This window comes from Xenopus laevis, chromosome 9_10S (assembly GCF_017654675.1).
Source record: "Xenopus laevis strain J_2021 chromosome 9_10S, Xenopus_laevis_v10.1, whole genome shotgun sequence".
Taxonomy (NCBI): domain Eukaryota; kingdom Metazoa; phylum Chordata; class Amphibia; order Anura; family Pipidae; genus Xenopus; species Xenopus laevis.
In genome coordinates this window covers 32,740,041-32,767,336 of record NC_054388.1, presented here as the reverse complement: position 1 = coordinate 32,767,336, position 27,296 = coordinate 32,740,041, and the positions used below count along the sequence as shown (strand labels likewise).

Genomic DNA, 27,296 nt, shown 5'->3' with positions numbered 1-27,296 from the left:
TGGCAGTTACAAGGCCCGTTCTATGTGGGCAAAGAATCTGGAACAAGTCATTGAGGATTACGTTCCCAGAAAAATAAATAAATAAATATTTAATAAAACTTAAAAGGTCTGGATGACTTCAGAATAAGTCTCTCTAGAGCTTGTCCAGCTGTCAGCTTGCTCTTTGTCATTGAAGTTGCAGCGCAGCGCCCTTTGGGTTAAAACATGGTTTGTAGATACTGGCTCCAGGAATTTCTTTGCAAGATGCCTTTTGTAGGGAAAGGATTATTTGGGAAAGCCTTAGGTGACATGGTCTCCAAGTATTCAGGGGGAAGAGTACTTTTCTTTCCCAAGCAAGACAGTTCCATGACAATTCCAGGAACATTTGTAGGTCTTCTCCAGAAGAAGGCAGGAGAATAATTTAGATTTTCATCTTGGCAGAACCATCCCAGTGGCTTAAAGGCTAAATCACTCGTTGTTTCCCAGAGGAGGCCCAAGTTCAAATCCCCTTGTGCAAACTTTCCCAGACCCTTGAGGGCTGTCATTTTCGATCAGGACAAGTTTCTTTCAGGTCCAGAGTTGGAGTCCCAAGATCTCCCAAACCTTCCTCAAAAGCTCATTTACAGTCAATCCGTCCAGCCTACCCCAGGTTGCTCACCTTTCATGAATCTTGGCTAGAAAGGTTCAAGATTCAGGCGTGAAAACTTATGTATCTTTCAATTATTTGTTCCTACTGCAATTCCTCAAGACGTAGGGGAAAAGGACATTTCTTGCCAGTGTTTCCAGGGCTGTTGTTAAGAGAGCAATTTCAGTGGTTCCATCTCCGAAAGAAGGAAGAGTTTTCAATTCTCTGCTATTTGCTACTGGAGACTTATGTCCCATATTAGACCTTGAGGAATGACAGATTCCCGAAGAGCCAAACTTTAACTTTAGATTAAAGATGTTTATTTGCATGTGTCCATTGCTTTAGAACATCACAGATTTCTACAATTTTGTCTCTAATGTCCATTGCTTTAGAACATCACAGATTTCTACAATTTTGTCTCTAAGACCAACATTACCAATTTTGCGGTCTTCTCATTGACCTTGCTACTTCTCCCAGAACTTTTACCTTCGTTCTTGTTGTGATAATAGCCAAGCTAAAGGGCAGGAGAACACAGAGATCTACCATTACCTGGATGATTTACTTAAGGGGTGTGTGATCCAGCCACATCACCATCCATCTGATAAAAAGGAAATTTTAGAGAAGTTTGGCTTGATCATAAGGGTAGCCAAAAGTCAGATGATACCATGCCAGAAAATGGCATACCTTGGAGCTCAAATTGACACCTGTCCTTCAGGTAACGCAATTTTGTGAGAGGTCATTCATATCTGCGAAGTAATTCGTGATCATTCTAGGCCTTCTGATTTCAACTATAAACTTGGTGAAATGGACCAAATGGAGGATGAGGTTTATTCAGTTATTTTCTCAGGCAGTATGATCCTATAGTTTGAAACTGGCAATTCGGATCAACACAAGAGTGCAAGAGACATCTAGCCTGGTGGAAAATACCCAGCAATCCCTGCAAGGAGTTTCCCCTCGGGAAACCAGCTTGAATAGAGGCGTTCACAGATTCCTCATGGAAAGGTAGAAGACCTTTTTCCTAGATACTGACCAATATCCTGGAGCTCAGTGTGGTTCTCCTAGGGACTGCAGTGAAGATCAGTCAAGGCAGCGGTTGCAGCTTATTTTAGGGGAACAAGGAGCAAGTTCTTGCTCAAAGTGACTGTCCCAATCATGGAATGGGTTTAGACCCACCTTCAAGATTTAACTGTTCTGTACATTCCAGGAGTGCAATATCTTGAGGCAGATTATCTCAGCCAGCATCTATTGGGACTGTCCGGAGCTGAATATGATGGCAATAGATCTGAACTCCAAGCTTCGGATCTTCCTCTTCAGAGTCCCTTGTGTGGGACTGTGGCAGGGGATGCCTTCTCCCAGAGTTGGGAGGGACTGTTTGTTTACATCTTTCCTCCAGTACGGATAATATTGAGAGTCCTGCAAAGGATCTTATTGTCAAGGATGGACATGATGACCATTCTTCTGCTTGGCCCAGAAGACCTTGGTATCTACTCCTGAGAAGACTGTCAATTGTGTTTGTTACTACTTCCACAAACCAGAGGTCTCCTTCTCCAGGGCAGTTGGAAGCATCCAAAACCAATCACCAACTGATGTGGAGGTTAAAAGGAGAATCCTAAGAATATGAATAGGAGTATGAATGTTGTGATCAGGTCAAACCCTTATCAATGCCAGTAAATTCAATACAAATTGTAAATATTATAAAACATGGCATATATTCTCTTAATGGGCTGTTGAGCTGCATCTCAATCCATAACACCATCTGCGATGGATATCCTGAAGTTTCTTAACACAGGGCTACAAAAGGGTCTGATTCTCAGCACTCTAAAAGACCAAGTCTCTGCATTGTTGGCGATTTGGAGAAGAGGTGGTCGAGAGATCCATTAGTAGATACGTTTTTCCAATCAAAACTCAAAATACGTCCACTGTTGAACTGGTCTATTTGTCCAACCATGGGTCTTCCTCTTGATCAGAGATCCCTCTCTACTGCACGACTGAGCATTTAGATCAAGTTCTTTGTGGTTGCTTACACCTAGTTAGCTGTGAAGTCAAACTTTTGACGTCAGCTCTTCGAGGGCCAGGCCCTTCGATAGATGCTCCTTACAGGATGTTCCATGAGGAGAAAATATTTCTCAGACTGTAATCAGTATTCTGCCTTAAGTTGTTTCTAAGTTCCACATTAATTAACCAATTGTATTGCTGTCCTTGGAGTCTCCAGCATCCTCTCGGGATGAGGATTCAAATATAGATATAGTCTTACAATGTTTTGAGATTTATTCAGAAGAAGAGAAGACTTCAGAAAGTCTAGAATACTGTTTGCTGTGCCAGCAGGAAGGAAAAAAGGGGAACTTGCCTCCAAGTCTACTCTTCCTGGATAGTCAAGACCATATCAAGGGCTTGTAAATAGCAGGGCAACTATTTGCCTAGGGGAGTAAGGTACATTAGACACTTGGTGTGGCAGTCTCTTTAGAGGCATCAGAGGCAGGAGTGTCTTCCGAAATGATCTGCAGTTACCCCTACTACGTTTCTTTTTAGACTCTACAGATTCGAGGTTTTGTCTTCATCTCAGGTCCTGTTTGGACAGTTAGTTCTCTTATTTTTTAGCCTGTTGGGCCATATAAATTGAAGTATAATTATTTTCCCTCCCTTGTGGTTTAATTGCTTGGGTATGACCCATTAGTGAATTTTCATGTTGACGGGGGATGGCCATGAAAAGAGAAAATTCATATCATACTTACCGGAATTTTCTTTTCCTGGCCATCCTCCCCGTCAACATGCCCTCCCTATGGTGACTTTATAAACAGACTGATGTGAGCCAGGAGGGGTGGGCTTTATGGGTTCTTAAAATTAACTATCTTCTGTCCAGGCTGGGAGTAGCAGGAGATTAACCATTAGTGAATTTTCATCTTGACGGGGAGGATGGCCAGGAAAAGAAAATTCCGGTAAGTATGATATGAATTTTCTCTTATCTATGTGTAACTGATATAGGCCTCGCATCTATCCCAGTGGCACAAGTCTGCCACTCACTACTGATTATTGCACCTTAGACAGTGAATGCCTGAAAGGGATCCAAATGTTGCTTTTATAATGTCTGAACTCACGCGCTGCTTTCTTCGTTCACAACCGAGTCGTGTCGTGTCGGATGTAATGTAGTTATTACCTGCGATTTTTCATTGAGTCCAATTATATTTTGCCACCTGCGATTGCATCTGACTTGTCGTCTGCGTTTCGTCGGCCCATGCCGATCCCAAAAAGAAAGCCTGTGAAGTTCAGCCCTTAAGGTGGAAAGACCTGCCTGCCTCCTGTGAGCAAAAACATTCCTGCTAACAGTTTATGCATAGGTACTTGGTTTCTCAAATGTCCTAACCCCTGTGTTATAGAAATCTGCTCAAGTAACACCACAGATTGCTTTATGCAACCATACGCTCATCCCCAAGTTATTTGTCTGGGTTCACCTTAAAGGGACAGTAACACCAAATTGTTTTACAACTTAATTCCCCCCCAAAACAGCTATAATAATAGGTAACGCTTACATCCCCTTTTTCAAATATTCAGCTTGCATTTCACTTCTAAAGTGTCCAATAGGAGAATGCCAAAAAGGCGACATTGGCTAAAATTCCTCTGAGCTGGAATTCAGCTTCACTCAGAGCTTTTTCTCAGCATCTGCATCTTAAATATATGCTCACATCATTAACCCCAAAGCTGTCTGAAGGAATAGAAACTTAAGCTGCAGACGCTGAAAAAAAGATTAGGTGCTTTAGATCATCGGTGCGAAGCTGACTTCTGGTACAGCACACACTGCCATAGCCTTTTCATCTTTCTCCAATGGGGCACTTTGGAAGGGAAAGTCAAGCCTAAGATTTGTAAAAATCCAAGGCAAAGTAAGACTTACCTATAATTATAGCTGTTTTGGGGGGAATCCAGTATTTAAAAAATTGGGTGTTACTGGTCCTTTAAATACAAGCACAAAGCACCACATTTGTGGCCAAACCACTTCAATGCCCTACATAAGAACTTTTGGAGGGTCAAATATGGAAAATGTCTTGTTCCCAAAGATTTTGCTTTGATTTAAATGGAGTCTATGGGAAATGGACTTCCTGTTGTTCAGAGCTTCCTGGGTAATAGGTTTCCAGATAATGGACCCCAGAACTGTTTTAACATTCATTTTTTGTTGGCCATTCAAAAAATGTCAGAAAAAAATAGGGAAACTGGAAGGATGCTGCTCCCACAGCTGATACTGATGAAGCTATAGTTCCAATTCCCTAAAGTCGCTTTCCCCTCTCTTCATGCCTTGCTCCCCACACCACAGTATTCCGCTACCATCGATCTCACTCCCCCCTCCTCAGGGGTCTATGGGAAGGACCTATCTTTCTTGTTCTAGTATGGCATTCGGACTTGTATTTGGATCAACATTGGACAAGATGTAAATGGTTGGAGTTTTTTCTTAAATCTATTCAATGCACCTAATGCCAGTATAACTGCTCTAGTTTAGACAGTTCCTCTGCCTCAGTGCTTCTGATTTAAAAATATATATTTCTGAGAGATTTCTGCAGCTGAATAAAATACCTTTTTCTTCTAAGGAAGACTTTGTGTTCTTAGGGTAAGGGCTATTTGTGAAACAGTTAAAATTATGCAGTTTCATCCTGTGGCAGTGGTGTGATTATAGAGGAAGCAGACCCTTCAGTCGCAGGGGGGCCTGGTGAAAAGGGGATCCTGGACTGAAAGAAAGCACCCTCACCTTCCCCAGCCACTCTCTTACCTGCGGTGAGGAAGTAGAGCGCAAGTCGGCACTGGGCAGTGAGTGGGCGGAGTCTGGGTGAAGGAATGAAGTGGGCAGGAGAATGGGGATCGGGGTACCCTGGCCCCTCTGAAGGTTTTTTTTGCAGGTGTGACCAGCGCACTCTAGTTATACCACTGTCCTTTCGACTTGATTTCCTGGGTATCTCACTTCTTTCTGTGCAAATTCCTTCACTTTGGTGCTGCAGCATCCTGAACTCCCAGGCCCAAGTCACTATGGAGAACCTTAAATAGGTCTGACTGTATCCTGACTGCATTTTGCTTAGGCCTTTAAGGCTGCATTAATTCTGCCTGTTGACTCTGGCTGCATTTATTTCATAATTTTGTCAGTACCAGTTCAAGTGCTTCCTTCTGAGATCATCCAGTTAATCTCCTTTTATATTTCAGCCTTTTACTTAAAGTTACATAGTTAAGTTGGTCGGGTGCTAGGACCGATCGGCCTAGGGGCATAATCATGTCCCTTCGCAAGCATCAAATGGTGAACTCCACTGATAAATATGATTCTAAAAAATCCCATAGGAATGAATAAAACTGTGGTGAGTTCTAGTTTTGATAATTCTGCCCCTTAGTGTATAACATTTATATTATTTCTGCCAAAGTGCATAACCTTGCATTTACTGTATCAGCCTCATTTTCCAGTTTGCTGCCCTGTTTTCCAATTTAGTCAAATCACTCTGCAAAGTGGCAGCATCCTGCATGGAACTTATAGTTCTGCACAATTTAGTATCATTAGCAAAATAGAAATAGTACTTTCAATGCCCACCTCCAGGTCATTAATAAACTAGTTGAAAAGCAAAGGACCTAGTACAGAGCCCTGTGGTACTCCACTAACAACACTGGTCCAATTAGAAAATGTTCCATTTACCATCACTCTTTGTAATCTATCCTTCAGCCGGTTATCTATCCAAGGACAAATACTATGTTAATTTAACAATTAACATTCTGTGTGGCAATGTATCAAAAGTTTTAGCAAAGTCCAAGTAGATCACATCCACTGCCATTGCAGATTCGAGGTTCCTGCTCACCTCCTTATAAAAGGCAATTAGATTTGTTTGGCAAGATCAGTTACGCATAAAACCAGGCTGGCACAAACTCATAGTATTATGAATTGAAATGTCAAGCACTCTAGACCGCCAACAGGAGATCTATTTTTCCATATAATGGATATAAACGGGCCAGAGGCTACCCTTTTGAACTAAAGGAAAATAACTTTTTTTTGCTTTTATTAGTTTATGTGAGTGTTTGAAAGGGTGCGGTTGCAGTCATACGCCTGCAGTTTGCCATGGTTTTACCCACAATGCAGCATCTCTCTCCACTAATTTTCATGCAGTACTTACGACTGATGATCTGGGCTCCACATGTGGAGAGAGACCCACAAAATTATCCTCTTTCATTTCTGCTGAATGCCACAAGTGGAAAGTTCTGCCAGAATGTAATGGATGTTAGCATTCTTCTTTGTTAGAATACAAGCCCAATGGCAGAAAATAATATCAAATTTATAACTGATAGCCACAGACCCCATGCAGCTGTCATGCAACCAACATAAAATAGAAATAGCAGGTGAAATGTAATGTGATCAAACAGAATGATCAGAACAGATAGAAAAAAAGCAGAGATACAGTATGTTCAAGGCTTAAGTAAACAAACTAGTTTGTGGTTTTAAAGGTGCAAGTTGGAAACCATCTCCTCTGTTCTATGTCAGTTGAACTTCCTTGTGACTCAGTAAGTATGTTGTCAGTTATAATCTTTTTCTCTTAAATAGATTGGAGGTTCTATCCCAGAGATTGATGATGTCAGTTGTGTACAAATGACTGGCCCAGTTCATGGACTCCAATTAATGAATAAGTGCAGCGTTTATGTAAATAGTACATATTGTACATATTACATAAAGAGTATGTTGTAATGATCATACGTTGCAATTCTGTTTATAAGAAGCCTGATGTACTATATTATTTATTAGAACTTTATAAACATCAGTGCTGACACACCCAGAAATGGGATGTTGTTCAATTAGTATTCATTGCATGTTTTTGAACCCACCGTCACGGGGTTGTTCACCTTTAGGTTAACTTTTAATATGCTATATGCTAAGAAACATATAAATCTTTGAATGCGGACAGTGGGAAATACAAACGCTATTAAGAAAAAAAAAGTTAGAGATCAGGTAAAGGAAAGGGAGGTCTTTATAATGTCGTTGTCTAAACTTGAACCCTTACCTTGTCCTTTAATTCACGCAGCTTTCCCCACAAATATGGTCCACCCACCACATTTTAGCAACTTGGCTGTTATATTATCACTACCAGCCACTTTATTATTCTTTGGTTTTATTATGGTTATTATGATTTCTTCAGACTCATTAAGACGGGTATTTTACCATGTGAATCTACTGACTCCACATTTGATTTTCCCTCACTTTAATTTTCTAGGTGGTTTTAAACATTTTTGAGGGCATCTGTTAACTATGTCCCCTTTTTCTAAAAGGGACTCACTGTCTTCTTTAAGGCAGATGGTATTTATTAGTTGTTTTTAAGTAACTTTCTAAACTCATTTTTTATATGATTCCTTTGTACCACTTCAACCAGCATCTGAACTTATAGACAGGCTTTTTTTCTTCTCAGCACCCTATGTAACAAACCAATCTGAATATTAAGATGGAATCTCTTCTTCTAATAATGGGCATCATGAAATCCTTGCTGTTCTGATATGTGACAATAATGATGTACCCACATTAGCATTCTTTCTACTCTTCATAGAAGAGGTCTATAATCTTCTCTGAATCGTCTGTGTGTGCATAGGCATAAATTACATTTACAATAAAGAATTGCCCTTTATTCTTATTCTGTCAAGCCTCTCATTAACAGATTTAACTTCCAAACTCAAATCCTACTTTAATACTGGCACCAAATCCTGCTGCATAATGGGCTTTCCTAAAACTGCAGCTGTTGTAACATAGGGTATAATCTTTTTTATAGATGGTCCTGCTGTATTTCTTGCAAGACTTTTAATTCTACTTGCTTTTTCAGTAATTCTAAAGCTATTTCTTGCATATTGCTGGCTTTCAGCATAGTCTGAACTTTCCAGTTGCCAAATTTCAAACCTGGTACTGATCTCTTATCCTGAAAACCTTGGCTTGTCCATCCTTCCATCCTGCAGCTTGGAAGACTAGGCTTTATCTTCAGGGTGTTCTTCCATAGACTATTGCTTTTGAGAGCCCCCCTTCTGCTCACAGGGGTCTTCTAACTTTGCTACTTGACTTGCCCGTCATTGACTATTCTTAGTTGTTCCACTGCTGCACTTGGAAACAACAAAAAATAAATGAAAAGCCAATAACTTAGTGCTGCAAATGGGGTGATCCTAAGCTGGCGTGTGGTTTGGCTAGTGTTAATACCTGCATTTCCCATTGCGAATATTTATATTGTTTTACACAATTATCCACCAAACATCAGTTCCGAGGGTAAAAAAAGTTTTTTTATATAAGCTTTATCCTCTTAGTTTATATAGGTATTCCATATGCTTTGGTTCGCTCACCGTTCAGATGTGGTGGTTCGGGTGCGATATGCCCCGAACCATATCGCACCCGAACCACCACATCTGAACGGTGAGCGAACCAAAGCATATGGAATACCTATATAAACTAAGAGGATAAAGCTTATATAAAAAAACTTTTTTTACCCTCGGAACTGATGTTTGGTGGATAATTGTGTAAAAGGGTTGTTGAATTTGTGCTAAGGAACCAGCATCAGGAGGATTGATTAAGCAATTATATTGAATAAGGAGTTTCCCAAACTTACATAAAAATGTCTGAAACATATACTGAATTGATGAAGGAGAGGCGAAGGAAAGCAGATGCAATGTTTAACCTTGATATATCAAACCTTACTCACCGCCCAGATATGAACTCTTATTGGAAATTAGGCAAACTTATGATAAAAGAATTAAAAATCTGGTGGGATACCATAACATTGGAAAAATATTTAACCTTAAAAATGGTGCCGAGAGGCCTGCGAATTAGAAAATTTCCAGCATATGAAGTAACTGATATGGATTTTTTGAAACGGTGGAATGAGGTGCTGTCGGAGTGTTCACTTAAATTGATGCAGCTGCTTGTGGAGAGAAACCAAAAAGTTTTGGAAGAGATTAACATGAACATATACGAGTTAGAAGAACAATTTAAGGCTCCACAGGCGGGTGCGAATAGAGAAAGTAGTGAATATGATAGATGGGAAATAAGTATTAAACAGAAGCTAGCTGACATAGAAACCGAATTGATTAATACTAAAACATCCAAATTTAACCGTGACAGTGCTGATTATGAACAGGATCGGGTGTATGTGAAAATAGACAGGAAGTATAAAGGAAAGCGGCCTAAGTCTATACTAAAGGGAGGTAATAAGAAAAAACATGTAAGTTTTAACAATGAAGACATGGAATGTACCGAAGTTTTTGAGCAGTCCAGTGTTTCCTCGTTGTCCTCTTCTTCCTCCCGTAGCGTACAGGACTGTCGGAACGAACGAGCGATGGAGGTTTTTTCTCGGGTAAAACAGAGCACACCGGAAAGCGACAGAACGAACGGGGGGATGAAACAATTACAAGCCGGCCGCCAAGATGCAAATCAACAAGGAGAGGCGGGAGCAAAGAAAGATACAGGAAATCGCAAGTACACACTGAGGGAACGAGGAACCGGCAAGGGCCAGAGAATGTACTGAACCTATCTGATGTGGACTTTACTACAGAACAATTGACTTTACTAGGTAAAGGCTTATCCTTTAGTCCTACCACGAATTTTGAACTGTTGAATACCATAATAGATATAAATAAATTTGTACGTAAATTAGTACTTCGAAAACACTTTTTGAATAGTGACAATACACAGGGTGTTATAGGAGAATGGAATAGTGAATCATCACAGGGTGAGCAAAATGTTGTGGGTATAACAAATTTGGGAATACAGGAAAATTTTGGCGAATCAAGTCTATTCACAGAACAGCGGGCTGCCTTTATATTGGAATCTTTAGAAACTGAAAGTGGGGAGGGAGCAAATAAGGTTGATGTGGATATGGAGTCAATTAGGAGAATTAAAAGCCAATCAGTTTTTTATCCGGTCAACAGCCGAGGTACACTGACTGATATTTTTCAAGAGCTTGTGGAACAGGATTTAACTAAACTTTGGCAGGAACAGAAGCGATTAAATGTGGGAAATTTATCAATTGGTCAGAGAAAAGCATTAAAGGAATTACAACTAAATAAATCCCTAGTATTTAAACAAGCTGATAAAGGGGGTCTCCTGGTGATACAAAATGCAAGAGATTACGAGCATGAAGCATTGAGACAATTGGGGGACCAAGTAACCTATGAGGTTCTTAAAGGGGACCCGGTGAAAAGATTTAAAAAGGAACTGGAAAGTATAGCACTATTTGGCAAACAGGTGGGCATTATTAATGATAGTATGTGGGGAGCAATAGTACCGGAATATCCGCGAATCCCCATATTCTATCATTTGCCCAAAATACACAAAGAGGAGAGGCCGCCAAAAGGCAGACCTATCGTCTCAGGCATAGGCTCACTGAATGAAGGTTTATCGGAATTGATTGATGTTATGTTACAACCCTTGGTCAAACGGTTAGGCTCATATATTAAGGATACACGAGATGTCTTACAGGTGCTGGAAGGTCTAGAGTGGCAATCGACGTATAGCTGGGGGACAGCTGATGTAGTATCACTATATTCCAGTATACCACATAATAAAGGTATGTTAGCGGTAAAGTATCATTTGGACAAATATAGTCAATATCCCGTACAGATAAAGGAATTTATTTTGGAAGCAATCTGGTTTTTATTGAATCATAACTATTTCTCTTTTAATGGAATATTCTATCTCCAGAGACGAGGGACGGCCATGGGGGCGCGGTTTGCGCCAACATATGCAAATTTATATCTAGGATGGTGGGAGGAGACCCACATACTTGGAGCTGATGCCCCATATTTGGAGTATATAGTTATGTATCGTCGTTTTATCGACGACCTGCTTTTTGTATGGAACGGAAGTGAAGGGGACTTTAATGATTTCCTACAGGGTCTGGGGAACGTGGAGCTCAATCTCGCATTCACAGGCTGCTTTAGTAGAAGTGATATAGTGTATCTTGACTTACGCATTTACACCGAGAAAGGAGGAATAGCCACAACAGTGCACACGAAACCAAGTGCAGGGAACTCTTTACTGCGAGCAGACTCATGTCATCCGAGTCACTTTAATAAAGGGATACCCAGGGGGCAATTTCTTAGACTGCGGAGAAATTGTAGTTCTGATGCTAATTTTTTGATGGAGTCCTGTAGATTGCGGGATAGGTTTTTGGCCAAAGGATACAATCTAATGACATTACAGGAAGCATTTAAGCATGCCTTGCTGGCTGATAGAAGCACTCTACTAAAGGATAATAGTAAAAAAACAAGGAGATTAGAAAGGGGTTCCCAAAGCGCTCAACCAGTAACTTTATGTACGAAATATAGTAAACAGTTCACTAGAATCAGGAGCATAGTAGATAAGTATTTACCAATACTACATGCGGATAGGGATTTCAAAGAAATCCTCCGTACAGGGTATAGAATGGTAGCAAGGAAAGCTCCCACAATTGGATCCATGTTAGCACCCAGTTTATACTCACGTGCACCAAAACCTAAAACATGGCTTCGGAGCACGGGCATGTTTAAATGTAACGCTACGAGATGTGTGACATGCTCAGTGGTCCATGTAGCGGATAATTTTGAGTGCAGTGTAACACATGAAAAATATAAAATAAATGAGTTTATAAACTGCAATACAAAGTCAGTCGTGTATCTTTTAACTTGTAGAGCCTGCTATAAACAATATGTAGGATGTACCATTAGGCCAATGAAAGAGAGAATACGGGAACACATTAACACCATAAAATCAGGTGGTGAAACTACAGTAGTATCTAGACATTTTAAAATGTGTAACAAGAGTAATGTGACAATGTTGAAAGTACAGGGAATAGAACATATAACTTTGGATGTGAGGGGTGGTGACCTGCGGGCTAAACTGCTGCGAGCGGAAGTGAAGTGGATACACAAATTAATTACTAGACAGCCGCAGGGACTAAATTCAGTATTTGACATTAGTTGCTATATATAATGAAGTTTGGGAAACGATTCTAGGGTCGCTGAAACTTGATTAAACTAATAAAATACATATAAATTATACATATATATAAAAAAAACAGAAGCTTTGTAATGTAAACGGTACCCATTGTGATTGGAAGCAAAATAGAAACATAAAATAATATTTATTTAACAGCAGTATTGCTAAGTGATAAACTATATGGGAAAGTTGAATGAACTGCTTTTTGCAACTTTTTTACTGTTTTACTGTTTTATTGTAACACTGTTGACCATACCAATTTAGACAAAGAAACAAAGTATAAATAAATCTGAATTTATTTTAACATTGAATGAACTAGTAGAAACATCGTTTAGATATGGATTTATCAAGGATTAACTATTAACATATGAATGTAGTAAATGTTGTAACATTTCCATATTGAACATAGAAATATTCATGCAGAAAGATACATCAGCAATTTGAGCTCAGGAGTGAGCGTAGTAATGTTTTTAAAAATCTGTTAACTATTAAGACTTTTTGTGTGCAGGTGATACTAATCAGTGAATTAACTGGTGTGTTGCATCATAGGGGGTTGGTCATAAGTGTGGGTATAAATGGTAGACACGATGGTAGTTTGATTAGGTCTCCGATGAAGTATGTTTATACGAAACGCGTCAGACCAAATGCTGATGTAATTCTTTTTTAACAATGTCTAAATAAAAGTAATTTTTTAAGAAAACTGAAGCGACCTATTTGTGACCTTGGAAGTGCGCTCCCACACCTTTGAATATTTATATTGAACTTAGAAACGCAAACTGCAGCGACTGCATTCAGTCCTTCAAGACTATCAACAGGTCGCTGCAAACTGCTGACGCTAAGATTTCATATTTTAGTATGAACTTTGCCTAAAACATTTAAAAAAGGTGTAGCCTGAGAATTATTACATTGACGTAAGTTTTATGATTTCCCTTGGGTGGATTGTGAAATGTATTGCTCTTACCCAATGCACTGTTTAGAATCAGAATATAAATTAAGATGAACCATAACAGAGCAGCACAGACTGATATCATGATGATCACAGGAAAAATCTGTGTATTTGGGCTGCTGCTGCTCTTCACAACTGTTTTAAGTACATCAGTAGCAGGTATGTACCACCAGCCTGGGCTGGCGCAAAATGCATATGTTTAATAGAGGCAGAGAAGAGAGATGAAGTATACAATGATAAATGGACATTGACAAACACTATTAGACTACTATTAAAATGTAAAAATGTGGTGGTGGTGGTGGTGGTATAGATGTGCTAGGAAAATATGAAGATGACAGTTTAGAGCTTAAGACAAGAGCAACAATAAATTTGACAGAGCATTTATGGTGGTTTTATAAAAATAATAATATAATCAAAATATATAAAATATAAATTTGTAACATCAGACAAACCAGGAGAATGCCCATCAGTGAGGTTCTTGGCAGAAACGTTTTGGTCCCGCTATAACAGATGTGAATGTGACGATAATTGTGAAGGAAACAAGAAGTGTTGCATGGACAATGGTGAAAAATTCTGCAAATCTCCAGCACAAGGTGAGTTTGGACCATATAGAAAGTCTTGGGGAACTTCCTGCAGTGGATCTCTTCTTCACCTGTTAGACCTGGGAAGGTGACCCATGCGTATCCCTCTATACACTAACATTATAAATGATTGCCTTATAACCCATAGCAATGAATGCAACAGAATATTGAAAACAGGCATTTGGCACCCCTAGCACCCCTTGTGCCCTGGTGAATAGAAAGTAACCCCTACCATCTTTCTTGTGTCGGCTATAGATACTCCATTAATAATAATCTTGATAATGCTCATAGCCTATAAGAAAAAGAGTACAGAATGCATTTTAAGACATCATCAGGAGAACATATGCTCCTGCGTGCGCTTTCCTAACAAAGAAGTATGCAGACTAGCCTCTTATTGTATTCACTTATCCCAAGAGGCTGCAGTCACACCTCCGTGCTGCCCACATATGCTGTTGCAATCAACCCCATCGTGGCTCATTCTTTAGCCTTCCCTCCTTGGTCCTCAGCCCTCAGTACAAAACTCTCCGTCCTCATCCCTCCCTCCTCAGCATTCAGCCCTCCCTCCTCAGACCTCAGCTTCTAAGCCAGGCTGATGGCTGAGGAGGGAGGCTGAGGACAGAGAGCTTTTGTACTGAGGAACAGGAGGGAGGGCTGAGGAGGAAAAGCTGAAGGCTGAGGAGGGAGGGCCGAGGACCCAGGACGGAGGTGCAACGGCAGCCTTTCAGGATGGATGAGAGAAAAAGCAGGCAATTATGCATTCCTCTGCCTTAGGAGATGCATGCAGGAGAGTGATTTCCCCTGAGGATGTCCGAAAATGCTATCTGTATAAGAGCAACTTGTCACTGTCTGTGATGATCTAAATTTTCAGTATAGTTTGCATTAATTCTGTATCACTGTGTCACAGAAACAGCCAATGCAGCTTTCCCAAAGTCACTAACTTATCCATGTGTAACTGACAGAGAGACCAGGCACCTGTCCCAATGGTACAAATCTGCCACGTGCTACCGATTTCTGCACCTCCGACAGTGAATGCCCTGATGTATCCAAGTGCTGCTTCAATGAAGGTGGAAAGACCTGCCTGCCTCCTGTGAAAGGTAATAAACCTACAAACACTTTAAGTACTTGTTTTTACCTTCTCTATTGTCCCTACTCCATGTTCCACTGTATTCACATTCTCATCTATTCATTTACAAACTTGATCCAGCAAATTAACTTAACTGTTGGAGTTGATGACAGGGGGTGAAAGTGGAAGCCTACTAAGATAAGGGTGCCAGTATTGATTGAAATACCTGAGATCATCTAGTTAATCCCCCTTTATATTCCATGCCTTCTTTACTCAATTACTTTGCCTTTATCTTCATTGCCTGGCTTAAATCCATCCACCTATTGCAGAAAAGATGGGCTCCTGCCCTCCTAAAGAAGTGATCAATTGCTTTGTTCCGATGAGGAGCACTTGTGAATCTGACTCCACGTGTCCTGGTGATGATAAATGCTGCCCATCTGGATGTTACAAAGAGTGCCTGGTATGTAGTTCTGATGGGAGAAGAAAATTAAGTGAATACATGCCAACGATCATATAGGAAATGTAGGGGCTCATTTATAAATGTTGTGCCGCATTTTATCATGGCACATTAGTGTATTGATTCTGCATCTTGTGTACTAGACTATATCTTACTGCTTTTAGATAATGTGCAGGACAGGTCATGTATGTACAGTATAATGCCTACCAGTGGTAGAGTAACCATTACAAATACGAGCGGTAAACTAGCGCCACCACCTGGCATTCCAGGAAGTACTATGATGCACAGTGTTAGAAATAGAAATTGGCATGCTTTGCTTTGTGGCTGTGAAGGAGTCCTGACAAACGCACTAACAAGGGTGCGGTTAATCAGCTACATAGTACAGGTATGGGACCTGTTATCCAGAATGCTCAGGACCTGGGGTTTTCAGGATAAAGGATCTTTCTATAATTTGGATCGTCATACCTTAAGTCTACTGGAAAATCATGTAAACGTTAAATAAACCCAATTGGCTGTTTTTGCTTCCAATAAGGATTAATTATATCTTAGTTTGGATCAAGTTTTAAGGGGATGTAAAGGCAAAAAAAAAATAAAATCCCATTTTTACTTTCTTTAATGAAAAAGAAACCTATCTCTGAAATTCTCCCTTCATTTACTGCTGTGGATAGGAATTGTCAGATGGTCCCTAACTGCTAAGCAGGGAAACAATCATACTTATGAACAGCAGGGGGAGCCCCCACCTTACTTCCCAGCCATGCAGAACTCAAGAAGCTTTGTTTATGACGACCCCTAAGCAGCTCAGACCACACTGAGCATGTGCATAGTCTTGGTCTTGCAAAGATTTTTAACAAAGTTCCAAGATGGTGACCCCCTGTAGCCAACTTTGAAAGCATAAATTATTTGTTTGATAAGGCTTGTGGTGCAGTAAGTTCATGTTTATATTTAGTATACAGCATTTCTAGCCTTATTCTATTTTAGACTTTACATGCCCTTTAAGCTACTGTTTTAGTATTACAGAAGAAAAGGAAATCATTTTTAAAAAGCTTTATTATTTTATTATAATGGAGTCTATGGGAGACAGCCTTTCCGTAATTCGGAGCTTTCTGGATAACAGGTTTCCGGATAGCAGATCCCATGCCTGTATTACAAAACATATGGAAAATATCACTTTGGCGGTGTCTTACTAAAGAATATATCTGAGCTGCAACTGCAAAAAGGATAAGAGGGGTCATTTTTATTTCCCCGTGATGCAAGAGAACACCCTTTAGTGCTTATCAAGCATTTGCACCCCCGATCAAATATCCAGAGTAAAGTAATAGGATAATTGAGGATAACTTTGGAAGTGGTCCTGGTCTATTATGGTCTATATGTAATAGGAATAACATGTAATATATGTAAAGGAAATATACCTAGATCATCGAGACACATACTACACAGAAATATGTAGACGTGTTATATACAGTATGTATTGTGCTGAGCTGTTAATTATGTTTTTTTTTCTTTCTTTTCCTTCTAGAAATCAGTACAATAGCACCAGAATATCCATCTTTTTTTTTCTTGCCTCCAGAACATGATGTAGTTCCTGTAACAAAAAGCACATCCAGGTTAAAATAGAGTAATAAAAGATTGAACTTGATGAACATGTGTCTTTTTTCAATATAACTTACAATGTTACTATATAACACTACTTGGCCTCACAAACCAAAATAAACTGAACTTAAGTACCCCAAGGAATAGTAACAATGCAGCTGCCTTGTGACCAACATGCACCTGATTAGCAAATATTAAAATGTACACAGAAGACTCCTCTTGGCAGTCTTGCAGAATACTGGAATAGGTCATAAACCTATGAATGTTGTGCATGTCTGTATGTCTTAAAGGGGAAAGTTGGTAGTCACATCCATGTCCTCCATTCAGTGTTACTTGATCTGCAATGCTACCCCATTATAATGAAAAATATCTGGCAGGCGGCAGGGACGCCCGGGCCTGTATGATTCTGCTCGGAATCCTGTTCTTCCGGGTTGCGTGGCGCTTTGGGGAAATCTAGAAATACCCGAGCGCTGCGTGATGTCATTGTGCAGTCATACGAAATTCAAATATTTAAAGGCACTCTGTCTAATCTGCCTAATGAAAAGGTTCCTTCCGTGTTCCTGGGTGCTTTCTCGTTTGGTTTCTGTGTTTTCTTTGTATTGACACTTGCCTGTCTTCGACATTGTTTCTTGCTGCCCGAAGTGCCCCCCTGCCTGGCTTGATGAATCTCCTGTTTCTGATTTGGTACTGCGTTGGATTCTCTCAGTGCTCCCACAGCTGATACTGATGAAGCTATAGTTCCAATTCCCTAAAGTCGCTTTCCCCTCTCTTCATGCCTTGCTCCCCACACCACAGTATTCCGCTACCATTGATCTCACCCCCCCCCTCCTCAGGGGTCTATGGGAAGGACCTATCTTTCTTGTTCTAGTATTGCATTCGGACTTGTATTTGGTTCAACATTGGACAAGATGTAGATGGTTGGAGTTTTTTCTTAAATCTATTCAATGCACCTAATGCCAGTATAACTGCTCTAGTTTAGACAGTTCCTCTGCTTCAGTGCTTCTGATTTAAAAATATATATTTCTGAGAGATTTCTGCAACTGAATAAAATACCTTTTTCTTCTAAGGAAGACTTTGTGTTCTTAGGGTAAGGGCTATTTGTGAAACAGTTAAAATTATGCAGTTTCCTCCTGTGGCAGTGGTGTGATTATAGAGGAAGCAGACCCTTCAGTCGCAGGGGGGCCTGGTGAAAAGGGGATCCTGGACTGAAAGAAAGCACCCTCACCTTCCCCAGCCACTCTCTTACCTACGGTGAGGAAGTAGAGCGCAAGTCAGCACCGGGCAGTGAGTGGGCGGAGTCTGGGTGAAGGAATGAAGTGGGCAGGAGAATGGGGATTGGGGTACCCTGGCCCCTCTGAAGGTTTTTTTTGCAGGTGTGACCAGCGCACTCTAGTTATACCACTGTCCTTTCGACTTGATTTCCTGGGTATCTCACTTCTTTCTGTGCAAATTCCTTCACTTTGGTGCTGCAGCATCCTGAAGTCCCAGGCCCAAGTCACTATGGAGAACCTTAAATAGGTCTCCTGACTGCATTTTGCTTAGGCCTTTAAGGCTGCATTAATTCTGCCTGTTGACTCTGCATTTATTTCATAATTTTGTCAGTACCAGTTCAAGTGCTTCCTTCTGAGATCATCCAGTTAATCTCCTTTTATATTTCAGTCTTTTACTTAAAGTTACATAGTTAAGTTGGGCGGGCGCTAGGACCGATCGGCCTAGGGGCATAATCATGTCCCTTCACAAGCATCAAATGGTGAACTCCACTGATAAATATAATTCTAAAAAATCCCATAGGAATGAATAAAACTGTGGTGAGTTCTAGTTTTGCCCCTTAGTGTATAACATTTATATTATTTCTGCCAAAGTGCATAACCTTGCATTTACTGTATCAGCCTCATTTTCCAGTTTGCTGCCCTGTTTTCCAATTTTGTCAAATCACTCTCCAAAGTGGCAGCATCCTGCATGGAACCTATAGTTCTGCACAATTTAGTATCATTAGCAAAATAGAAACAGTACTTTCAATGCCCACCTCCAGGTCATTAATAAACAAGTTGAAAAGCAAAGGACCTAGTACAGAGCCCTGTGGTACTCCACTAACAACACTGGTCCAATTAGAAAATGTTCCATTTACCATCACTCTTTGTAATCTATCCTTCAGCCGGTTATCTATCCAAGGACAAATACTATGTTCCAGGCCAATATTATTTAATTTAACAATTAACATTCTGTGTGGCAATGTATCAAAAGTTTTAGCAAAGTCCAAGTAGATCACATCCACTGCCATTTCAGAGTCGAGGTTCCTGCTCACCTCCTTATAAAAGGCAATTAGATTTGTTTGCCAAGATCAGTTACGCATAAAACCAGGCTGGCACAAACTCATAGTATTATGAATTGAAATGTCAAGTATTCTAGACCGCCAACAGGAGATCTATTTTTCCATATAATGGATATAATCGGGCCAGAGGCTACCCTTTTGAACTAGAGGAAAATAACTTTTATTTGCTTTTATTAGTTTATGTGAGTGTGTTTGAAAGGGTGCAGTTGCAGTCATATGCCTGCAGTTTGCCATGTTTTTACCCACAATGCAGCATCTCTCTCCACTAATTTTCATGCAGTACTTACGACTGATGCTCTCTGGGCTCCACGTGTGGAGAGAGACCCACAAAATTATCCTCTTGCATTTCTGCTGAATTCCACAAGTGGAAAGTTCTGCCAGAATGTAATGGGTGTTAGCATTGTTCTTTGTTAGAATACAAGCCCAATGGCAGAAAATAATATCAAATTTATAACTGATAGCCACAGACCCCATGCAGCTGTCATGCAACCAACATAAAATAGAAATAGTAGGTGAAATGTAATGTGATCAAACAGAATGATCAGAACAGATAGAAAAAAAGCAGAGATACAGTATGTCCAAGGCTTAAGTAAACAAACTAGTTTGTGGTTTTAAAGGTTCAAGTTGGAAACCATCTCCTCTGTTCTATATCAGTTGAACTTCCTTGTGACTCAGTAAGTATGTTGTCAGTTATAATCTTTTTCTCTTAAATAGATTGGAGGTTTTCTATCCCAGAGATTGATGATGTCAGTTGTGTACAAATGACTGGCCCAGTTCATGACTCCAATTAATGAATAAGTGCAGCGTTTATGTAAATAGTACATATTGTACATATTACATAAATAGTATGTTGTAATGATCATATGTTGCAATTCTGTTTATAAGAAGCCTGATGTACTATATTATTTATTAGAACTTTATAAACATCAGTGCTGACACACCCAGAAATGGGATGTTGTTCAATTAGTATTCATTGCATGTTTTTGAACCCACCGTCACGGGATTGTTCACCTTTAGGTTAACTTTTAATATGCTATATGCTAAGAAACATATAAATCTTTGAATGCGGACAGTGGGAAATACAAACGCTATTAAGAAAAAAAAAGTTAGAGATCAGGTAAAGGAAAGGGAGGTCTTTATAATGTCGGTGTCTAAATTTGAACCCTTACCTTGTCCTTTAATTCACGTAGCTTTCCCCACAAATATGGTCCACCCACCACATTTTAGCAACTTGGCTGTTATATTATCACTACCAGCCACTTTATTATTCTTTGGTTTTATTATGGTTATTATGATTTCTTCAGACTCATTAAGACGGGTATTTTACCATGTGAATCTACTGACTCCACATTTGATTTTCCCTCACTTTAATTTTCTATGTGGTTTTAAACATTTTTGAGGGCATCTGTTAACTATGTCCCCTTTTTCTAAAAGGGACTCACTGTCTTCTTTAAGACAGATGGTATTTATTGGGCAGAAGGTTTCGGTTGTTTATAAGTAACTTTCTACACTCATTTTTTATATGATTCCTTTGTACCACTTCAACCAGCATCTGAGCTTATAGACAGGCTTTTTTTCTTCTCAGCACCCTATGTAACAAACCCATCTGAATATAAAGATGGAATCTCTTCTTCTAATAATGGGCATCATGGAATCCTTGCTGTTCTGATATGTGACAATAATGATGTACCCACATTAGCATTCTTTCTACTCTTCATAGAAGAGGTCTATAATCTTCTCTGAATCGTCTGTGTGTGCTATTAGGAAAAAAAAGTTAGAGATCAGGTAAAGGAAAGGGAGGTCTTTATAATGTTGGTGTCTAAACTTGAACCCTTACCTTGTCCTTTAATTCACATAGCTTTCCCCACAAATATGGTCCACCCAACACATTTTAGCAACTTGGCTGTTATATTATCACTACCAGCCACTTTATTATTCTTTGGTTTTATTATGGTTATTATGATTTCCTCAGACTCATTAAGACGGGTATTTTACCATGTGAATCTACTGACATCTACCACATTTGATTTTCCCTCACTTTAATTTTTTTATGGTTTTAAACATTTTTGAGGGCATCTGTTAACTATGTCCCCTTTTTCTAAAAGGGACTCACTGTCTTCTTTAAGGCAGATGGTATTTATTGGGCAGAAGGTTTTAGTTGTTTTTAAGTAACTTTCTAAACTCATTTTTTATATGATTCCTTTGTACCACTTCAACCAGCATCTGAGCTTATAGACAGGCTTTTTTTCTTCTCAGCACCCTATGTAACAAACCCATCTGAATATAAAGATGGAATCTCTTCTTCTAATAATGGGCATCATGGAATCCTTGCTGTTCTGATATGTGACAATAATTATGTACCCACATTAGCATTCTTTCTACTCTTCATAGAAGAGGTCTATAATCTTCTCTGAATCGTCTGTGTGTGCATAGGCATAAATTACATTTACAATAAAGAATTGCCCTTTATTCTTATTCTGTCAAGCCTCTCATTAACAGATTTAACTTCCAAACTCAAATCCTACTTTAATACTGGCACCAAATCCTGCTGCATAATGGGCTTTCCTAAAACTGCAGCTGTTGTAACATAGGATATAATCTTTTTTATAGATGGTCCTGCTGTATTTCTTGCAAGACTTTTAATTCTACTTGCTTTTTCAGTAATTCTAAAGCTATTTCTTGCATATTGCTGGCTTTCAGCATAGTCTGAACTTTCCAGTTGCCAAATTTCAAACCTGGTACCGATCTCTTATCCTGAAAACCTTGGCTTGTCCATCCTTCTATCCTGCAGCTTGGAAGACTAGGCTTTATCTTCAGGGTGTTCTTCCATAGACTATTGCTTTTGAGAGCCCCCCTTCTGCTCACAGGGGTCTTCTAACTTTGCTACTTGACTTGCCCGTCATTGACTATTCTTAGTTGTTCCACTGCTGCACTTGGAAACAACAAAAAATAAATGAAAAGCCAATAACTTGGTGCTGCAAATGGGGTGATTTGGCTAGTGTTAATACCTGCATCTCCCATTGCGAATATTTATATTGAACTTAGAAACGCAAACTGCAGCGACTGCATTCAGTCCTTCAAGACTATCAACAGGTCGCTGCAAACTGCTGACGCTAAGATTTCATATTTTAGTATGTACTTTGCCTAAAACATTTAAAAAAGGTGTAGACTGAGAATTATTACATTGACGTAAGTTTTATGATTTCCCTTGGGTGGATTGTGAAATGTATTGCTCTTACCCAATGCACTGTTTAGAATCAGAATATAAATTAAGATGAACCATAACAGAGCAGCACAGACTGATATCATGATGATCACAGGAAAAATCTGTGTATTTGGGCTGCTGCTGCTCTTCACAACTGTTTTAAGCACACCAGTAGCAGGTATGTACCACCAGCCTGGGCTGGCGCAAAATGCATATGTTTAATAGAGGCAGAGACGAGAGATGAAGTATACAATGATAAATGGACATTGACAAACACTATTAGACTACTATTAAAATGTAAAAATGTGGTGGTGGTGGTATAGATGTGCTAGGAAAATATGAAGATGACTTCTAATATCTTTTAAAGTGCATTACTGAGCCATCTGACAGTTTAGAGCTTAAGACAAGAGCAACAATATATTTGACAGAGCATTCATGGTGCTTTCATAATAATAATAATATAATCAAAATATATAAAATATACATTTGTAACATCAGACAAACCAGGAGAATGCCCATCAGTGAGGTTCTTGGCAGAAACGTTTTTGTCCCGCTATAACAGATGTGAATCTGACAATAATTGTGAAGGAAACAAGAAGTGTTGCATGGACAATGGTGAAAAATTCTGCAAATCTCCAGCACAAGGTGAGTTTGGACCATATAGAACGTCTTGGGGAACTTCCTGCAGTGGATCTCTTCTTCACCTGTTAGACCTGGGAAGGTGGCCCATGTGTATCCCTCTATACACTAACATTATAAAAGTTTGCCCTATAATCCATAGCAATGAATGCAACAGAATATTGAAAACAGGCATTTGGCACCCCTAGCACCCCTTGTGCCCTGGCGAATAGAAAGTAACCCCTACCATCTTTCTTGTGTCGGCTGTAGATACTCCATTAATAATAATCTTGATAATGCTCATAGCCTATAAGAAAAAGAGTACAGAATGCATTTTAGGACATCATCAGGAGAACATATGCTCCTGCGTGCGCTCTCCTAACAAAGAAGTATGCAGACTAGCCTCTTATTGTATTCACTTATCCCAAGAGGCTGCAGTCACACCTCCGTGCTGCCCACATATTCTGTTGCAATCAACCCCATCGTGGCTCATTCTTCAGCCTTCCCTCCTTGGTCCTCAGCCCTCAGTACAAAACTCTCCGTCCTCATCCCTCCCTCCTCAGCATTCAGCCCTCCCTCCTCAGACCTCAGCTTCTAAGCCAGGCTGATGGCTGAGGAGGGAGGCTGAGGACAGAGAGCTTTTGTACTGAGGACCAGGAGGGAGGGCTGAGGAGGAAAAGCTGAAGGCTGAGGAGGGAGGGCCGAGGACCCAGGACGGAGGTGCAACGGCAGCCTTTCAGGATGGATGAGAGAAAAAGCAGCATTAATTCTGTATCACTGTGTCACAGAAACAGCCAATGCAGCTTTCCCAAACTCACTAACTTATCCATGTGTAACTGACAGAGAGACCAGGCACCTGTCCCAATGGTACAAATCTGCCACGCGCTACCGATTTCTGCTCCTCCGACAGTGAATGCCCTGATGTATCCAAGTGCTGCTTCAATGAAGGTGGAAAGACCTGCCTGCCTCCTGTGAAAGGTAATAAACCTACAAACACTTTAAGTACTTGTTTTTACCTTCTCTAGTGCCCCTACTCCATGTTCCACTGCATTCACATTCTCATCTATTCATTTACAAACTTGATCCAGCAAATTAACTTAACTGTTGGAGTTGAAGACAGGGGGTGAAAGTGGAAGCCTACTAAGATAAGGGTGCCAGTATTGATTGAAATATCTGAGATCATCTAGTTAATCCCCCTTTGTATTCCATGCCTTCTTTACTCAATTACTTTGCCTTTATCTTCATTGCCTGGCTTAAATCCATCCACCTATTGCAGAAAAGATGGGCTCCTGCCCTCCTAAAGAAGTGATCAATTGCTTTGTTCCGATGAGGAGCACTTGTGAATCTGACTCCACGTGTCCTGGTGATGATAAATGCTGCCCATCTGGATGTTACAAAGAGTGCCTGGTATGTAGTTCTGATGGGAGAAGAAAATTAAGTGAATACATGCCAACGATCATATAGGAAATGTAGGGGCTCATTTATAAATGTTGTGTGCATTTTATCATGGCACATTAGTGTATTGATTCTGCATTTTGTGACCTAGACTATATCTTACTGCTTTTAGATAATGTGCAGGACAGGTCATGTATGTACAGTATAATGCCTACCAGTGGTAGAGTAACCATTACAAATACGAGCGGTAAACTAGCACCACCACCTGGCATTCCAGAAAGTACTATGATGCACAGTGTTAGAAATAGGAATTGGCATGCTTTGCTTTGTGGCTGTGAAGGAGTCCTGACAAACGCACTAACAAGGGTGTGGTTAATCAGCTACATAGTACAGGTATGGGACCTGTTATCCAGAATGCTCAGGACCTGGGGTTTTCCAGATAAAGGATCTTTCCATAACTTGGATCGTCATACCTTAAGTCTACTAGAAAATCATGTAAACATTAAATAAACCCAATTGGCTGTTTTTGCTTCCAATAAGGATTAATTATATCTTAGTTTGGATCAAGTTTAAAGTGCATGTAAAGACAAAAAAATATAATCACATTTTCACTTTCTTTAACGAAAAATAAATCTATCTCTGAAATTCTCCCTTCATTTACTGCTGTGGATAGGAATTGTCAGATGGTCCCTAACTGCTAAGCAGGGAAACAATAATACTTATGAACAGCAGGGGGAGCCCCCGCCTTACTTCCCAGCCATGCAGAACTCAAGAAGCTTTGTTTATGACGACCCCTAAGCAGCTCAGACCACACTGAGCATGTGCATAGTCTTGGTGTTGCAAATTAGGTGTTTAACAAAGTTCCAAGATGGTGACCCCCTGTAGCCAACTTTGAAAGCATAAATTATTTGTTTGATTAGGCTTGTGGTGCAGTAAGTTCATGTTTATATTTAGTATACAGCATTTCTAGCCTTATTCTATTTTAGACTTTACATGCCCTTTAAGCTACTGTTTTAGTATTACAGAAGAAAAGGAAATCATTTTTAAAAAGCTTTATTATTTTATTATAATGGAGTCTATGGGAGACAGCCTTTCCGTAATTCAGAGCTTTCTGGATAACAGGTTTCCGGATAACAGATCCCATACCTGTATTACAAAACATATGGAAAATATCACTTTGGCGGTGTCTTACTAAAGAATATATCTGAGCTGCAACTGCAAAAAGGATTAGAGGGGTCATTTTTATTTCCCCGTGATGCAAGAGAACACCCTTTAGTGCTTATCAAGCATTTGCACCCCCGATCAAATATCCAGAGTAAAGTAATAGGATAATTGAGGATAACTTTGGAAGTGGTCCTGGTCTATTATGGTCTATATTTAATAGGAATAACGTGTAATATATGTAAAGGAAATATACCTAGATCATCGAGAAACATACTACACAGAAATATGTAGATGTGTCATATACAGTATGTATTGTGCTGAGCTGTTAATTATGTTTTTTTTTCTTTCTTTTCCTTCTAGAAATCAGTACAATAGCACCAGAATATCCATCTTTTTTTTTCTTGCCTCCAGAACATGATGTAGTTCCTGTAACAAAAAGCACATCCAGGTTAAAATAGAGTAATAAAAGATTGAACTTGATGAACATGTGTCTTTTTTCAAAATAACTTACAATGTTACTATATAACACTACTTGGCCTCACAAACCAAAATAAACTGAACTTAAGTACCCCAAGGAATAGTAACAATGCAGCTGCCTTGTGACCAACATGCACCTGATTAGCAAATATTAAAATGTACACTGAAGATCTCCTGTTTCTGATTTGGTACTGCGTTGGATTCTCTCAGTGTTTGACCTCAACCTTGCTCTTGCTACTCTCTTTGATACTGCGTTGCCTGTGTGGTTTGACCCAGCATGTTCCTTGACTCCATTAACTGCTGCAATAGTAAGAGAGACAAGGTGCCCCAGTATATACTGTAGATAGCTCACCAAGTAGTAGATGTGGTCTGGGTGCACAAGCCCCAGTCCCACAGCTTTAGGGAGCGGCACGCCAGAAAGTTAGAAAAATAAGCAGGGCTGTCCAACACTCAAACATGTTGATCCCTGTGGTTGCCCAGAATGCTCTCCTTAGTTCTCCCGCAATAAGACCTGGCGGCATCTGAGTAGTGGAGGGCTACACCTGAAGCCAAAGGCAGCTGCTAAAGGCAAAGGAACACACTGAGACCGGAACCTTGGAGTTAGTACACCCATGACTTAAATATGAAAGATTGCTCAGTGTACCCTGTCATTATATCTTCTTGTCCAAAAAGGAACTTCCTTGTGACTAACTCAATAAGTATGTTATGGATTTTAATCATTCTCATAAAGAGGTTAGTTGAACTTTCCCAGAGAATGATGTTGTCAGTTATGTACAGATGACTTGATGGATTCCAAATAATAATTACGTTTAGTGTTTAACATATAAATTGTACATATTGCACAGAAGAATATGTCAATATTGACCGGCCCTGTAAGCTTGGGTCACCTTGGATTAAACACAGTGACCGTGTTTAAA

At 39.8% G+C, this 27,296-nt stretch overlaps 2 protein-coding genes across 4 annotated transcripts; both read left to right on the top strand.

The window, feature by feature from the left end:
* The first annotated feature begins 13,532 nt into the window (after positions 1-13,532).
* On the top strand, positions 13,533-17,234 carry LOC121399180 (WAP four-disulfide core domain protein 5-like). 2 transcript variants are annotated; one of them, XM_041579137.1, is made up of 5 exons: positions 13,533-13,656; positions 13,944-14,090; positions 15,038-15,172; positions 15,471-15,601; positions 17,115-17,234. In XM_041579137.1, exons 1-5 carry the CDS (start codon positions 13,548-13,550, stop codon positions 17,127-17,129), a joined length of 537 nt encoding a protein of 178 aa, XP_041435071.1. In that variant the 5' UTR covers positions 13,533-13,547; the 3' UTR covers positions 17,130-17,234. The 2 variants fall into 2 exon arrangements, with proteins under 2 accessions (XP_041435071.1, XP_041435070.1); XM_041579136.1 differs by lacking the exon at positions 17,115-17,234 and having other exon boundaries at positions 15,471-16,039.
* A 5,545-nt stretch (positions 17,235-22,779) lies between these two features.
* LOC121399103 (perlwapin-like) lies at positions 22,780-26,382 on the top strand. 2 transcript variants are annotated; one of them, XM_041578960.1, is made up of 5 exons: positions 22,780-22,903; positions 23,224-23,370; positions 24,187-24,321; positions 24,620-24,750; positions 26,263-26,382. In XM_041578960.1, exons 1-5 carry the CDS (start codon positions 22,795-22,797, stop codon positions 26,275-26,277), a joined length of 537 nt encoding a protein of 178 aa, XP_041434894.1. In that variant the 5' UTR covers positions 22,780-22,794; the 3' UTR covers positions 26,278-26,382. The 2 variants fall into 2 exon arrangements, with proteins under 2 accessions (XP_041434894.1, XP_041434893.1); XM_041578959.1 differs by lacking the exon at positions 26,263-26,382 and having other exon boundaries at positions 24,620-25,185.
* The last annotated feature ends 914 nt before the right edge of the window (positions 26,383-27,296 follow it).

Coding starts and splice junctions, on each gene's coding strand:
- LOC121399180 (XM_041579136.1), top strand. CDS start 13,548: ATGAACCATAACAGAGCAGCACAGACTGATATCATGATGATCACAGGA. Junction 14,091..15,037: donor CTGCAAATCTCCAGCACAAG/GTGAGTTTGGAC, acceptor TGTAACTGACAG/AGAGACCAGGCACCTGTCCC. Junction 15,173..15,470: donor CTGCCTGCCTCCTGTGAAAG/GTAATAAACCTA, acceptor CACCTATTGCAG/AAAAGATGGGCTCCTGCCCT.
- LOC121399103 (XM_041578959.1), top strand. CDS start 22,795: ATGAACCATAACAGAGCAGCACAGACTGATATCATGATGATCACAGGA. Junction 22,904..23,223: donor TTTAAGCACACCAGTAGCAG/GTATGTACCACC, acceptor TTGTAACATCAG/ACAAACCAGGAGAATGCCCA. Junction 24,322..24,619: donor CTGCCTGCCTCCTGTGAAAG/GTAATAAACCTA, acceptor CACCTATTGCAG/AAAAGATGGGCTCCTGCCCT.